At 36.3% G+C, this 12536-nt stretch overlaps 2 protein-coding genes across 2 annotated transcripts; one reads left to right on the forward strand and one right to left on the reverse strand.

Annotated features, from left to right (window-relative positions):
* Positions 1 to 1421: 1421 nt before the first annotated feature.
* Positions 1422 to 5324, forward strand: LOC113337998 (putative disease resistance protein RGA4). The gene has a single exon (XM_026583527.1). The coding sequence runs from the start codon at positions 1498 to 1500 to the stop codon at positions 5044 to 5046; it is 3549 nt and encodes a 1182-aa protein (XP_026439312.1). The 5' UTR covers positions 1422 to 1497; the 3' UTR covers positions 5047 to 5324.
* Positions 5325 to 8157: 2833 nt separating this feature from the next.
* Positions 8158 to 12304, reverse strand: LOC113318165 (ribonuclease 2-like). Its single transcript, XM_026566295.1, has 9 exons — positions 12064 to 12304; positions 11478 to 11506; positions 10872 to 10945; positions 10395 to 10496; positions 10258 to 10261; positions 9981 to 10072; positions 9273 to 9434; positions 8887 to 8962; positions 8158 to 8514 (listed from the first exon to the last, which is right to left on the reverse strand). The coding sequence occupies exons 1-9, from the start codon at positions 12267 to 12269 to the stop codon at positions 8462 to 8464; spliced, it is 798 nt and encodes a 265-aa protein (XP_026422080.1). The 5' UTR covers positions 12270 to 12304; the 3' UTR covers positions 8158 to 8461.
* Positions 12305 to 12536: the final 232 nt, after the last annotated feature.

The raw sequence follows: 12536 nt of genomic DNA on the forward strand, positions 1-12536 counted from the left end.
AAAATGTAATCCATACAGAGATCTATCAAAAATGTAGCAAAATCATGGCATAGAACTAACAGTATATAATTTCTTGGAACAAGTTGACCGTATTGAGATTTTTGCAATTACTGTCAGCTGTCAATTAAGATGCAGGAGAAATAGACAAGTTACTGATCTGAGATTGAAAGTGTATGTGTTGTGTTTAAGAGACTTTTCCATCATTTGTTCAAATCTAGTTTTTTCTTTAAGAAATGGCTGAAGTTCTTGTTAGTGGTCTAAGCAGCAAAGTCTTAATCAACAAGCTCACTTCCATTGCTTCTGGTGATACTTATCTTGCCTGGGTTACCAAAAATGAAATGACAGCGAGTCAATATTCATGCGGTGGTGTTACAGATGCGGAGAAGCTACCAGTTGAGAAATAGATGGTCAAGTTGTGGCCGAGAGAACTCAAAGACAATATCTATGATGCTGAAAACATACTGAACGATATTGCATATGTAATGATAAAGTACTGCAGCCTAAAATGGAAATTCAAATCGCAAGCGAGACGAGAGGAAGTTTTTGCTTCGTCGAATCCACTTGTATTTCTGTCAAAATGAGTCAGAAAATTAAGAATCTTAGCTAAACGTTGGATCAAATTGCAATTTGCAAGGTGTATGTAGCAGTACTACTAACAGTAAAAATGGTTTGCTATTTTATTTTTTACCGTTAACTCCCATTTAGAGAAATCCACTTCTGCAACAAGGATGGAAAAGCCTTTCAAATGCTCCCTTGGATTTACTGCTCGAAGTTGACCTTCTTCAGCTTTAGCCAAGGGCCGGCCCCTGCAATTTAACATGTTCGATGGAAGGTTTCAAAAACTTGAGCATGGCCCGTTTGCTGACTTGACTATATCATAAGGTCTGAGTTAAATATGTGGTGGAAGTTGAAGGGAATATAAACCCTTACACTAGTTTTAGGCCATGTGACGTAGAAGAGATATTTGTCAGGATTTTCTAGGAAGTTGGAGAATTTCCTAGAAAATGCACCTCAGGTCAGTATTTTACTACTTTTAGTCGTCTGAAATTACAGTAGTCCAACTGTTACATCACAAGTTGAACCAAGTAAATCTAGGGCATGATGCAAATACAACTATATGCTTAATTCAATAGTAGTTTCTTAATCAAGTCGGCCTGCTGGGGTAAAATACGTCCCGCTCATGGTAACTTAGAATGCAAACCCAGTAACTAGACTGTAATGTACTGCTGTCTGGATGATTAATTCAATAGTCACTTATGAGCTGGTCAGTACCTAGTCAAGTGGAGAGGTATTGATTTTTTTTTTTATTCTTCGGAATTTAATAACATGGGGTTGGGAGGGTCAAGTCAACTTCGTCTAGCTTTTGATCTCTAAGTTTCATTAGTTTTGTTCATCTTTTCCTCTGGGATTGAATGTGGGTTTTGTGTGTGAGAGAATTCCCTTAATTCCTTCATTTTGTCAATCTAGTTCTTCTAATTTATTCAAAGGGTTAAGAAAATGGCTGAAATTCTTGTTAGTATTCTATGTGAAATCTTAATTGGAAAACTAGCATTAATAGCTTCCGATGAGATTTATCCTGTTTGGGGTATCAGACATGAGATGGAAAAGCTCCGGGGGACGCTGACAAATATTCAAGCTGTATTACATGATGCAGAGAAGCAGCAAGTTGAAAAAGAGACAGTCAAGTTCTGGCTTAAAAAACTCAAGGATGCCGTCTATGACGCTGAAGACATATTGGATGAATTTGGGTATGAAGTTATGAAGCGCAAAATTGGTAACAAAAACAGGATAAAGAACTTCTTCTTGCCGGTGAACACTTTAACATTTCGTGTCAAGATGGGGCGTAAAATTAAAAATCTTAACCAAATGTTGGATCAAGTTTCAAGGGAAAAAGAGATGTTCCATTTTGAATTTAGTACATCCAGTACTGCCCCAAGTAATGTTAATCGTCCCAGCAGAAACAGAGAAACGTACTCTCTTGTTGACGATTCGATACTTATTGGAAGGGAAGATGACAAATCAAAGATAATAGACATATTAATGAATAGCTCTAGCAATCAGCAGAATTATCCTATTGTTGTCATAGTTGCCATGGGAGGAGTTGGGAAAACTACACTAGCTCAGATCGTTTACAGCGACGATGCTGTAACACGTCACTTTGAATATAAGTTGTGGGTGTGTGTTTCCCAAAGTGCTAATCAGAAGGAGGTGTTCAATTGGTTGTTGGAATCCATCAATCAAAAGAAGGATGATTTTTCAAGCTTGGATGTCTTGGTGAATAGCCTCAAAAAGAACCTGCAGAATAAGAGATATTTGATAGTTCTCGATGATATGTGGAATGATAAGCACAATGAATGGGACAGTATGCTGAAGACTTTGTTGCTTATTGGCGCTCAAGGAAGCAAAGTGATCGTGACAACAAGAAGTAATGAAGTTGCTTCCACGACGAGTTCTTTATATAGGTACAAATTGGGCAATTTGTCTGACAAAGAATGTTGGACTCTGTTTAAGAAAATGGTTTTTGTGGCGGGAGGAATAAAGAAAACACCAAACTTGATCAAGATTGGTAAGCAAATTGTCTCAAAGTGTGGAGGAGTGCCACTAGCAACGAGGATTCTTGGTGGTTTGATGCACTCTAAGAGTGATGAGAAATACTGGCAAGCAATTTTAGACAATGAGATTTGGGAGCATGTCAAAGGCGAAGAACAGGTTATAAGGGTATTGAAGCTGAGCTATGATCATCTTGCACCACATTTAAAACAATGCTTTGCATATTGTTCACTAATTCCAAAAGGTGTTGTTATTAGTAGAAAAAGACTAATTCAACTGTGGATGGCGGAAGGCTTCCTTAATTCTTCTAGACCAAGAACAGAAATGGAGAAGGTGGGTAATGAGTATTTCAATAGCTTATTGGAAAATTCATTCTTCCAAGATGAGCAAGAACACGAATTAGGAGATATAAAGTCATGTAAGATGCATGATCTTGTACATGATCTTGCACAATCTGTTGCTAGGAATGAATGTGCAATAAAAGATGTTAACAAGACGCTACAAGAGGGAAATTATGGAATTCGTCGAATAGTTTTGTTTGATGAGAACGAGGTCTCATCATTCCCTAAGGTATCGTCTAAGGTAAGAAAACTGCGGACGTTCATTTGCACTACACCGAAACTCATTGATAATACATATGCTATGCAGATTTTAATGAATTTCAGTAATGTACGTGTGCTGTCCTTGAGCTACAGCGCAATCAGTGAGTTACCACCATCCATTGCCAAGTTAAAACACTTACGGTACCTCAATCTTTCAAACTCTCAAATATCAAAATTACCCAATTCGTTTACTACTCTCTACAATTTGCAAACTTTGATTCTTAAAAATTGTTTCGAGCTTAGAGAGCTTCCTCGTGGCATGAGAAAGCTAACCAATTTAAGAAATCTTATAATCTGCAAAATTGGGAATGGTGAATGGAACCCTCCTATGCCATGTAAGGTAAGAACTTTAAGCTCCCTGCAGTATTTACCTGTATTTATTGTGGGAAATAAGAACAATGGATATGGTATTGAAGAGTTAAGGGACCTAAATCTACTTGGTGGTAAACTACAACTTCGTAATCTTGAGAATGTAACTGGTAGAAAAGAAGCTGAAGGAGGAAAATTAAAATGTAAACAACACATTCTAAGGTTGGAACTACATTGGACTGATAACAAAAGTTTTAGCACAGTTACTCGTGATGAATCTGAAGTGTTCGAAGGCCTCCAACCTCACCAGAACCTCAAAAGGTTAGGAATCTACAACTATGCAGGTTCAAAGTTCCCCAGATGGATGATGAGTCCAGATAATTTGCTTCCCAACTTGGTCTTCATTACACTAGAAAATTGCAGCAAATGTGAAAGTCTTCCCCCTCTTGGGTTACTTCGATTTCTTAAGGTTCTCATAATACAAGGACTTGACGCCGTGAAAAGTATTGGAAGTGAATTCTATGGTAGTAACAGCAGCAACGTACCGTCTTTTCCTTCTCTGGAAGATCTCTCTATATTTCGTATGGTGAGCTTAGTAGAATGGTCACATCCTGTTTTGTCAATTTCTTCAAGCTTTCCTTGCGTTCGGCAGTTGAAGGTCAAGGTTTGCCGCAAGTTAATGATCATGCCAACCCGATTTCCATCTCTCAAAGTATTGGAGTTTGAAGATTGCAATGGAGAAATAGCAAGTTCATTGCTAGAATGCAATGTAACATCTCTCGCCTATGTTAAAATTGATTCGTGCAAGGAGCTTGCATTTCTTCCGCGGGAATTGCTTACTGGAAATAAACTCCTCCAGAATTTTCAGGTATATAACTGTGAAAAGCTTCAAGGCATTAATCCATACCAAGATGCTTGGGACGAGGAGGAAGAGGAGGAACAACTTCAGTTACATTCAAGCATTTCCTTGAACACTTTGATATTTTACAATTGCCCTGCTTTATTCTCTTGGCCAGATTTACGGGGATTCATTTCTCTTCGGATGTTATTTATCTATGGCTGCAAAAGTCAGCAGTGTATCCCAAGTGGTATAGAATACCTCCCCAAACTTGAACGTCTGGTGATGGGCGGGTTTTCAAAAAAGATGGACTTGTTTCCATTCCCCACAGCAGAAGGAACTTTGAAGAGCCTTTACTTCCCATCACTTCGCAACTTAGAAATATACGGATGGCCTAAACTCAGATGTCTGCCAGATCAAGTTCAATACCTCACTTCCTTACAAACTCTTTGGATACTAGGTTTTGAATCACTAATTGCAATGCCTGAGTGGCTGGGTAACTTGACTTCTCTTAGGGAGTTGAAGATACACTGGTGTGGCAATCTCAAGTATATGCCTTATCGGGAGCAGATGTTACGTCTCACCTCACTACAACACCTGCACCTTGTTGATTGCCATCTCCTGGTGGATAGATGTAAAGAAGGAGGAGAAGAGTACAACAAAACATCCCACATTCCTAAATTCACTTACAACAATGAAGGGCTAGCGGAAGAAGTAAAAGAATCAAAAGTTCAGGTTAAACTGTAAACTGATGTTAATTGTATTTTTTATCTTAGTACAGTTGATGATTGATGATGCCTTTCTTCCTTGCAACCATTGTGCTCAGCACAACTTGTCATAAAGCTCTTTGACATCACAGAGAGTCGAGTGTAGCAAAGATTTAGCGTCACTTGCTCTGTATTGATTTCTATTTGTATGCCTGGGGTGGTGGTGTTTCTCAAAGGCTTGTTTTTGTTGCTTTAAAACTATAAAATTTCTTGTGAAACTGCAACTATTCCTCATCAATGCATATTAGACTTGTTGTTTTTCTGAACTATTATTTTTTCCCAAGAACTTTCGGATGCCATTAATCAAAACAAGGCTTGGCCAACAACTTGCAAGTCCAATGGGAGTGGTCAAATAATCAGATCCTCCATGGCACCTGGATGGCAAAATCTAGTTTTGGACAGTGGGGAAAAGGTTTAGCGTATCAAACAGAGCCAACATTTGCAGTTAGAGACGGTCGTCTCAATCTGAAACCGACCTCGGCTCAAATAAATAGCACACTCATTCAAACACTAAACTCACGCCAAAATTCAATCTTCTTTTGAATTTTCTCCACTAAAAGGTCTTTCTAATTTTAATTCTACTATTTTAAATTTTCTTGATTGAAATATCTCAAAAAAAAAAAAAAAATTGTGAAGCAGACACTAAAGCTGTTGTTAATAAGACACGTGTTAACTTTAAAAAAGTTGAAAATAGTACAGCGGGAACAGTGGTGCAATTATAAGTTGATCAAGGAAAATGATGTTCTGCTAAAAACCAAAGAGAGCTGAAGTTTTAAAAGTTAACAACTAAAGTTACAAAAACAAAGAAAAAACAGCACATGAACACATTGAATTGAAGATATATCAAATTGCCCAAGATTTTTACTGAAATTACCGTTTAAGTTTTTATTGTCTTAGTTATATCTTGTAATCAATGAGCTAGTAAGATGTTAAGAATTTAAAAGTTAAGACTTCCATTTTTATTTAATCATTGTTTATTACATTTAGGCTTACGATTAATTACTCAATATAGCAATGAAATACGGAGTATTTATAGAGAATAATTACTCAATATAGCAATGAAATACGGAGTATTTATAGAGAATCCAAAGAGAGTCGTCGAGTAATGACAATATTTATAACCGAAATATTTCCGAAATTAACGACTAGATATCGAAAATATTTGTACCGGCTATATATTTTTAAGATCTTCTAAACACACTCTACCGAAAACATTCTTAACTAAAACAGTGTAACTAAAGGAATACAAATATTATGTGTGGAAGCAAAAGAGGTTTGTCCATTATGTTTAATGGATAATCACAAATTTATTCGAAGTGTCCACAAGAAGGTTGTTCATTGAGTTTCAACCATAAAAGCTTGGTTATTTGCTATGTTATGATCTTGATAGGTTGTTTGGATGTCACTTTAGAAGTTGTTTTTTGATTTCAAGAAGCAGAACAGTCAGAAGTTAGTTTGGATATGCAATTTTAGAATAACTTATAAAGGAAAAAAAAAAAAAAGTTAAGTTTTTGTGAAGCAAAAACATTTTGCTTCTCACTTCTGCTTGTGGAATAGCAGAAGCATTTAAGTTATATGCATCCAAAGAGGCTATAACTGTCCTGGGGAACCACATATGCTAGATGATGCCGTGAAGTCCAAAGAAGAAGAATAATAGTTAGCAGCAGTGTGCAAAAACTTGAAACTTAAAGCCAAATTGAAGAAATTATGGCACTGCTTGAGATCACGAATACAAATATTTTCCTCAGAAAATTAGTGGATTTCCAAAGCCCGGCTACAGGACTTATATGCATTTCTACAGTTATACTGAAGAAGACACAAAGAGAAAGCACTTCAGGATATGTCCTAGGTGTTTTTTGGTGGACTGGACTGATTAAGTGTAGGAACTGATTGATTAATTCAATTGTCGTTTTAATTTTATGTTTTAGTTTGGTGTCCAAGGTGTTAATTTTATGTTTTAGCTTGTTTTCCTAGGTGTTTTATGTTTTGGTTTGGTATTATGTTTATTTTAATCGATGACAATTTCTTTGTATTTGCACCTTACTATGGCATTGATTTGAACTTTCTTATTTTAAAACAAATTACATTAATTGGATTTGAGCTCTCTAATCCACATTGGATTAGAGTAAACTACATTGGATAAAACAAATCTATCATTAAATTAAAACTAAACGAAAGGTTTGCAATTAGATGATTACCATGTTGCTAGAGTTCTTTATAACAGTTCAGCTTCATTTTCACCGTCGAATCTACAACCATTAATCCATTATCTATCGTAGGAATGTAGGAATTGATTCACAACGTAACTTATTACTTGAAAAAACGAGTTGATAAGGAATGAGCATCACACCCCATCGCCATTTCTTCTGCGAACGTTTTAAAATATATTGTCATACACAATTAACCAACATATATTGATGACTTGGGTATACTTGGGAGAACAAACTCCGGGAAGCATTGGTATTGATTAGAGTGAAACTAGCTTGAAATGCAAGAGAGGTTATATGAAACTTTGGCCGAAGAAGGTGTGATTTTGGATTTGAGAATGAGAAGTTGGGATTATAGCCATTCAGTTAACTTGGTCATTATCCGCTCAATGCAACCTGAGCGTCTCGGTTTGAGATGAGCAATGTCTCAGAATAAGCCGACTCTCGGCCTAGGTAACACCGAGGGTCCTAATCTTGACTCATCTCAACTTGAGACAGGACGGGCAAATGCTCGTTGCTCTAATTTGGACGAGCATTTGCCCGTCCAATTTATGTTTCTGTCAGTCCTACTTTTGGGTGCGAATGGGGGAATCTGCTCATTTTCCCACCCTGTTGTCTCTGCCTTTATTTGGCTTACTAAAGATGCAAGTTATCAGCCAGAAATTATGTCATATAATTCCACAGCCAAGAGAGAGATGGCAAATGGGAGAAGCCTAAAACAACATTGTTTCCGATTTTCTGTCAAGGGACACGGAAAGTTTTTGTGGGTACCTGTCTAAATTATACCGCAGCAGCAGCAGCAGCCTGAGCAATACTGAAACTGTTTGAAGTCATGTTTCGACTAGCAAACATCAAATCACCACCAAGACCTTGGCTCTTTCAACTGCAATGTAATATATGTTCTCTTAATTTTTATAACAAATGGAAACATTCAAAATACAATTTCTATAACAGATGAATTTTTCCTTCTCATGCATATACTGATCAAAGAAAGTTTTGTTTGTACTTTTCTGATCAACATAAGTTGATCAAAAAGCGACATCATATTCTAAATTGTTTTAAGACTTCGAAGTATTTACAGAAAGTTTTATTACATCAATGATAACAGAGCACTACTCTGAAATTGGCAAAGTGGCTATTGATCCACGCCCTTCACCTAAATCATGATGCATTGCCTCGTAATCAAGCTCAGGATGAGAATACTTCACTATCAAGTGACCATGGAAGTGAAGACTCATGTCCTGTAACATAAGATATAGTAATTAGTAAAGCAATGACGAGTTTCATTTCATTCTTTTTATTTTTACATACAAAACTTACAAGGACAACAGTAAGACTTGAAAAGTAGATGTTTAAGTAGGATAGCGGTGGAGTTTACCATTTCAAGTCCATAATTCATATATGGTCTCTACTTGTATCGTGTTCTACAAAGTAACACCGTATTATGTAGCCACATCGGCACAATAATGAAGGTTTACTAATCATCAAATAACTACCCTTATTAATGCAAGAAATGAAAAGGCAACTTTTCCCTTGAACACTGTAAAAACCTAAATAGGGGTTTACGTAATTACCCAATAATAAAGAGGAAATGATGAATCTAGAAAACTTACCCATCGGCCTGCGTTCTGGCATGCTCACGTATTTCGGGCATGACCTGTGCTTTTCATTCATTATACAGTCGCGAGGCTGTTGAAAACAATTGAAACAATTTCAAGAGATAAGTGGCACCCAATGACAATGAATTTAACTTGAGAAAAACGACAATGAAGATTCGACTCTTCAAAATACATGAGCAAATTGATTTTTCAAAATCTGTTTGAAAAACACGGTCCGAAAAATAGATACTCCTATATACTTGTAATCAAGAGTTCCTTTGTCTATGTAAAAAAGGATGAACAACAAAAAGCATGTATATATGCAAAACCAAGAAGAAAGGAAAGTACGCTAAAATCTTTAAGTGTAATGTGAAACAAAATCAGGACTTGATAGAGCAAACCTTGAAATCTTTGTAAAAGCATAAGCGAAGCTCCTCTATGGCACCATGTGAGCAAACCACCTGGGGGGTTGCTCCAAAAGCATTTTGAACGGCTGAAACAATGCCTCCCAAGGGATATTTCTCAGAATTTGAGGGTACATATCCTTCGGCAGCCAAAATTGCCTGGTATCAAAAAATTAAGCCTCAAGATTAACCAAATCATAAAACTTATAGGGCAGTCATACTTGTCTGGGTAAGTCTTTTGTAACAGTTAAACTTTCACACTTTTGTAACAGTTAAAACTTTTGTTTGGTGCTTAGCTAGCTATGACATTGAGAAAAAACAACGTTAAATATCCGCACCGTTTTTTTTTATATTCCACACTGCACCAACATGGCCTACTTGAGATGATCTAAGGGTTGCTCTATGGGAAGGATGTTTTCTGCCTGCTAATATAAGGAGATGATCTTTGCAAAAATCATAGTGTTCTAATCTTTCAACACCATCATCCTTAACTTGGAAATCAACTAGAAGAAATAGTTTACATTGCTGTTGATTTCAAAAGAACAGATGATAGCACAAGACGTTTAAAATGGTAAGATTATTGTACAAGTTGTCCTTTAGAACATAGTGATATTAGACTGATAAGTGGGGATGTGGGATCATAGCAAGTTTTAAAAAGAGCACGGACAAGAAAAGGAAGTAATAACCAGCTTTATGAATACCTACCGTGACATTATACTTGAAGTAAACACTGAGAGTCGTTGTGAAGTACTGGTATTCATCATGAACTACTGGAGAAGAACATGTGCCATGCTTTTCTGTAATAACAAGGTTGAACAGAGAAGTATAAGATTACCATAGAAAGCTTATTTGATTTTTATATTCAAAATAGGTACACTTTTCACATTTCATACGCACGCATATGCACATGAACATGCATAGACACATAATCAAAGAAATACATTGAAGAATGAACTTGTCTTGGATGAGAACAGAGGCTTACCCCACTGTAGATTTGTGTCCCCGCAGATACATTCATGGTACAGTCATAACGGGAGAAAAAAGAATTAGCTAACAGCATAGAATAGACAAAGATGCAAATTTAATCAAATAGCCAACTTGTTTATGCATATCAATCACCTCATGGGCCCAGAAGAGTCCTCTTCCACCACTGCAGGTCGATGGCTTTCCACAGCTTAAGGACGGCCAATACTTGTCAAGATCTTTGCGCAATGATGAGATCTAGACAAAGAAAACCAGAAGTACGTATAAGTAACACATATGTCGGTCATAAGCTATACGTACTCAGAAATAGACAGTCTACTTTTTTACATATAGGAAATATATGCTGTATTTGATCAAATAGGTTGTAATTTTAAATGCATAAACTATTTAAAGAAAGTCCTCATAATAATTAATCGCCTTTTAGTTTATCCGCAGAGTTTATTTAGTTTCCCCTAAATGAGCTTAATTGCTTCAAATTCCCTCGTATGTTCTTTACTAGTTTACTTATGCTTTGGGATTCTTACATAACTCACCCCCAATCAGCTAACACGCACACGTGCGCAAAAGAGAAAAAATAACACTTAAACCGAAAGCAAGAGACTGAATAAATACCAATTTCTCATCAAATCTAGTTTCGGTGCAACATGCTGGCCAGGTTCCATCATTGTAGTCGGGCCAGAGTCCATCTGTCGCATAAGAAAAATCATAACAAAGACTAAAATGAAGAAATGACACATGAGAAATTCATTCGCAAAAATTATTAACTATGCATGCCAAGCTATAAACCACAATGACGGTCAGGTTTTCAGTGCTAAAACAGAACTACAATATTCAACGAGGATGAAAAGTTGAGTTCTGGTAAAGGCCCAATACTGGATGAGCTGCATTACAATATCGTGAGTTTCCCACATCAATGACAAATTACTAATACTACTATTGGCTTCTGACATTTTAACCTACAATGTTGTTAGGTTATGTTATTAAGACTTGGTCTACTAACAAACCATTCCATCTCTGCTCGGCAATGGATCACACAAGCAGCATACAATGTTGTTAAGTTATGTTATTAAGACTTGGTCTACCAACAAACCAGTCCATCTCTGTTCTGCAATGGGTAACGTAAGCAGCATACAGACATGTGAAGACAGATTATACAAATCATTAAGCGCGATATTCATATTTTTCATTGTAAAAACTAAACCCCAAAAGCATACTTACGGATTGTGAACTCCGTTGGTCCATTATCACTGCAAAATAGACAAAAAAAGTGGATCTTAGTGAAAACTACTAAATGCAAGAAATCTAATAACAGATGAAAATAAGTAAGCATTACTGGAAATGAAACAATAAGATTCCCAATCATAATATTAACTCGAACTTCCTCGATCTAAGGTTTCTCTGGAGTAATTAACTAGTTAAAATCATAATCCATCACCCTAAAATCCCCAAAATACTGATGATTCATTAAAACAACGACAGAGAACTATTTCACCAATTGATAAGCACAATCGTGTTATAGAATAATTTAAACAAACTTCTGCACAAATTTATGATTATCCATGACCTATATGAGAAAATACCCAAATAGAAACTTCTATACAAAAACATAAAAATTCGAATCTATCTTACTTGTTTAATCAAATGGAAGATCAAACCCATCAATCAAACAATCATGCAATCAATTCTAACCCAACAGAAACAAAAATCTTTACAAGAAAACCCCAAAAATCTTTACAAAAATCAAAACCCATGAAAGGAAAGGCAAAAACAAAAGAAACCCAGAAACCAAATCAGGTGAATTTACCTTCTGCAACAACCATTACCAGCACAGCAATGTCTAGTATGTTGACAAATAGTACCAGGCCATTGAAGAGATAAAGCGAAGTAATCAAACTCTCTTTGTTCACTCAATAAACTTCTGCTTCTACTTCTACCATCAATTTCGACAAACAAACAAGAACTCACCACAATCAAGAGAACAGAGACAAAAAGAGTTTTAGGGAAAGCCATGGATGGATTGGATTGGATTTCAGAATTTGTGTCAAGAATATATAGGTTCAGAGAGGACTTTGAAGGGTAGGAAAGGTCAAACTGGTCAAGTTTGGGTTTGACTCAGTGAATAATGTCGATAATACCCTTATTGGTTTCGTGAGAGGTTAGAGATAATGACAAGAAAGTGGGAGAGTAACGTGAAGGGACTGAAAAGGTATAAAAAGTAAAATATACGTTTCTAATAAGATTCTGTTGTTAAGAAAAATCTTTTACATGAATTTTGCC

The sequence above is a fragment of the Papaver somniferum genome, chromosome 1 (genome assembly GCF_003573695.1).
Source record: "Papaver somniferum cultivar HN1 chromosome 1, ASM357369v1, whole genome shotgun sequence".
Taxonomy (NCBI): domain Eukaryota; kingdom Viridiplantae; phylum Streptophyta; class Magnoliopsida; order Ranunculales; family Papaveraceae; genus Papaver; species Papaver somniferum.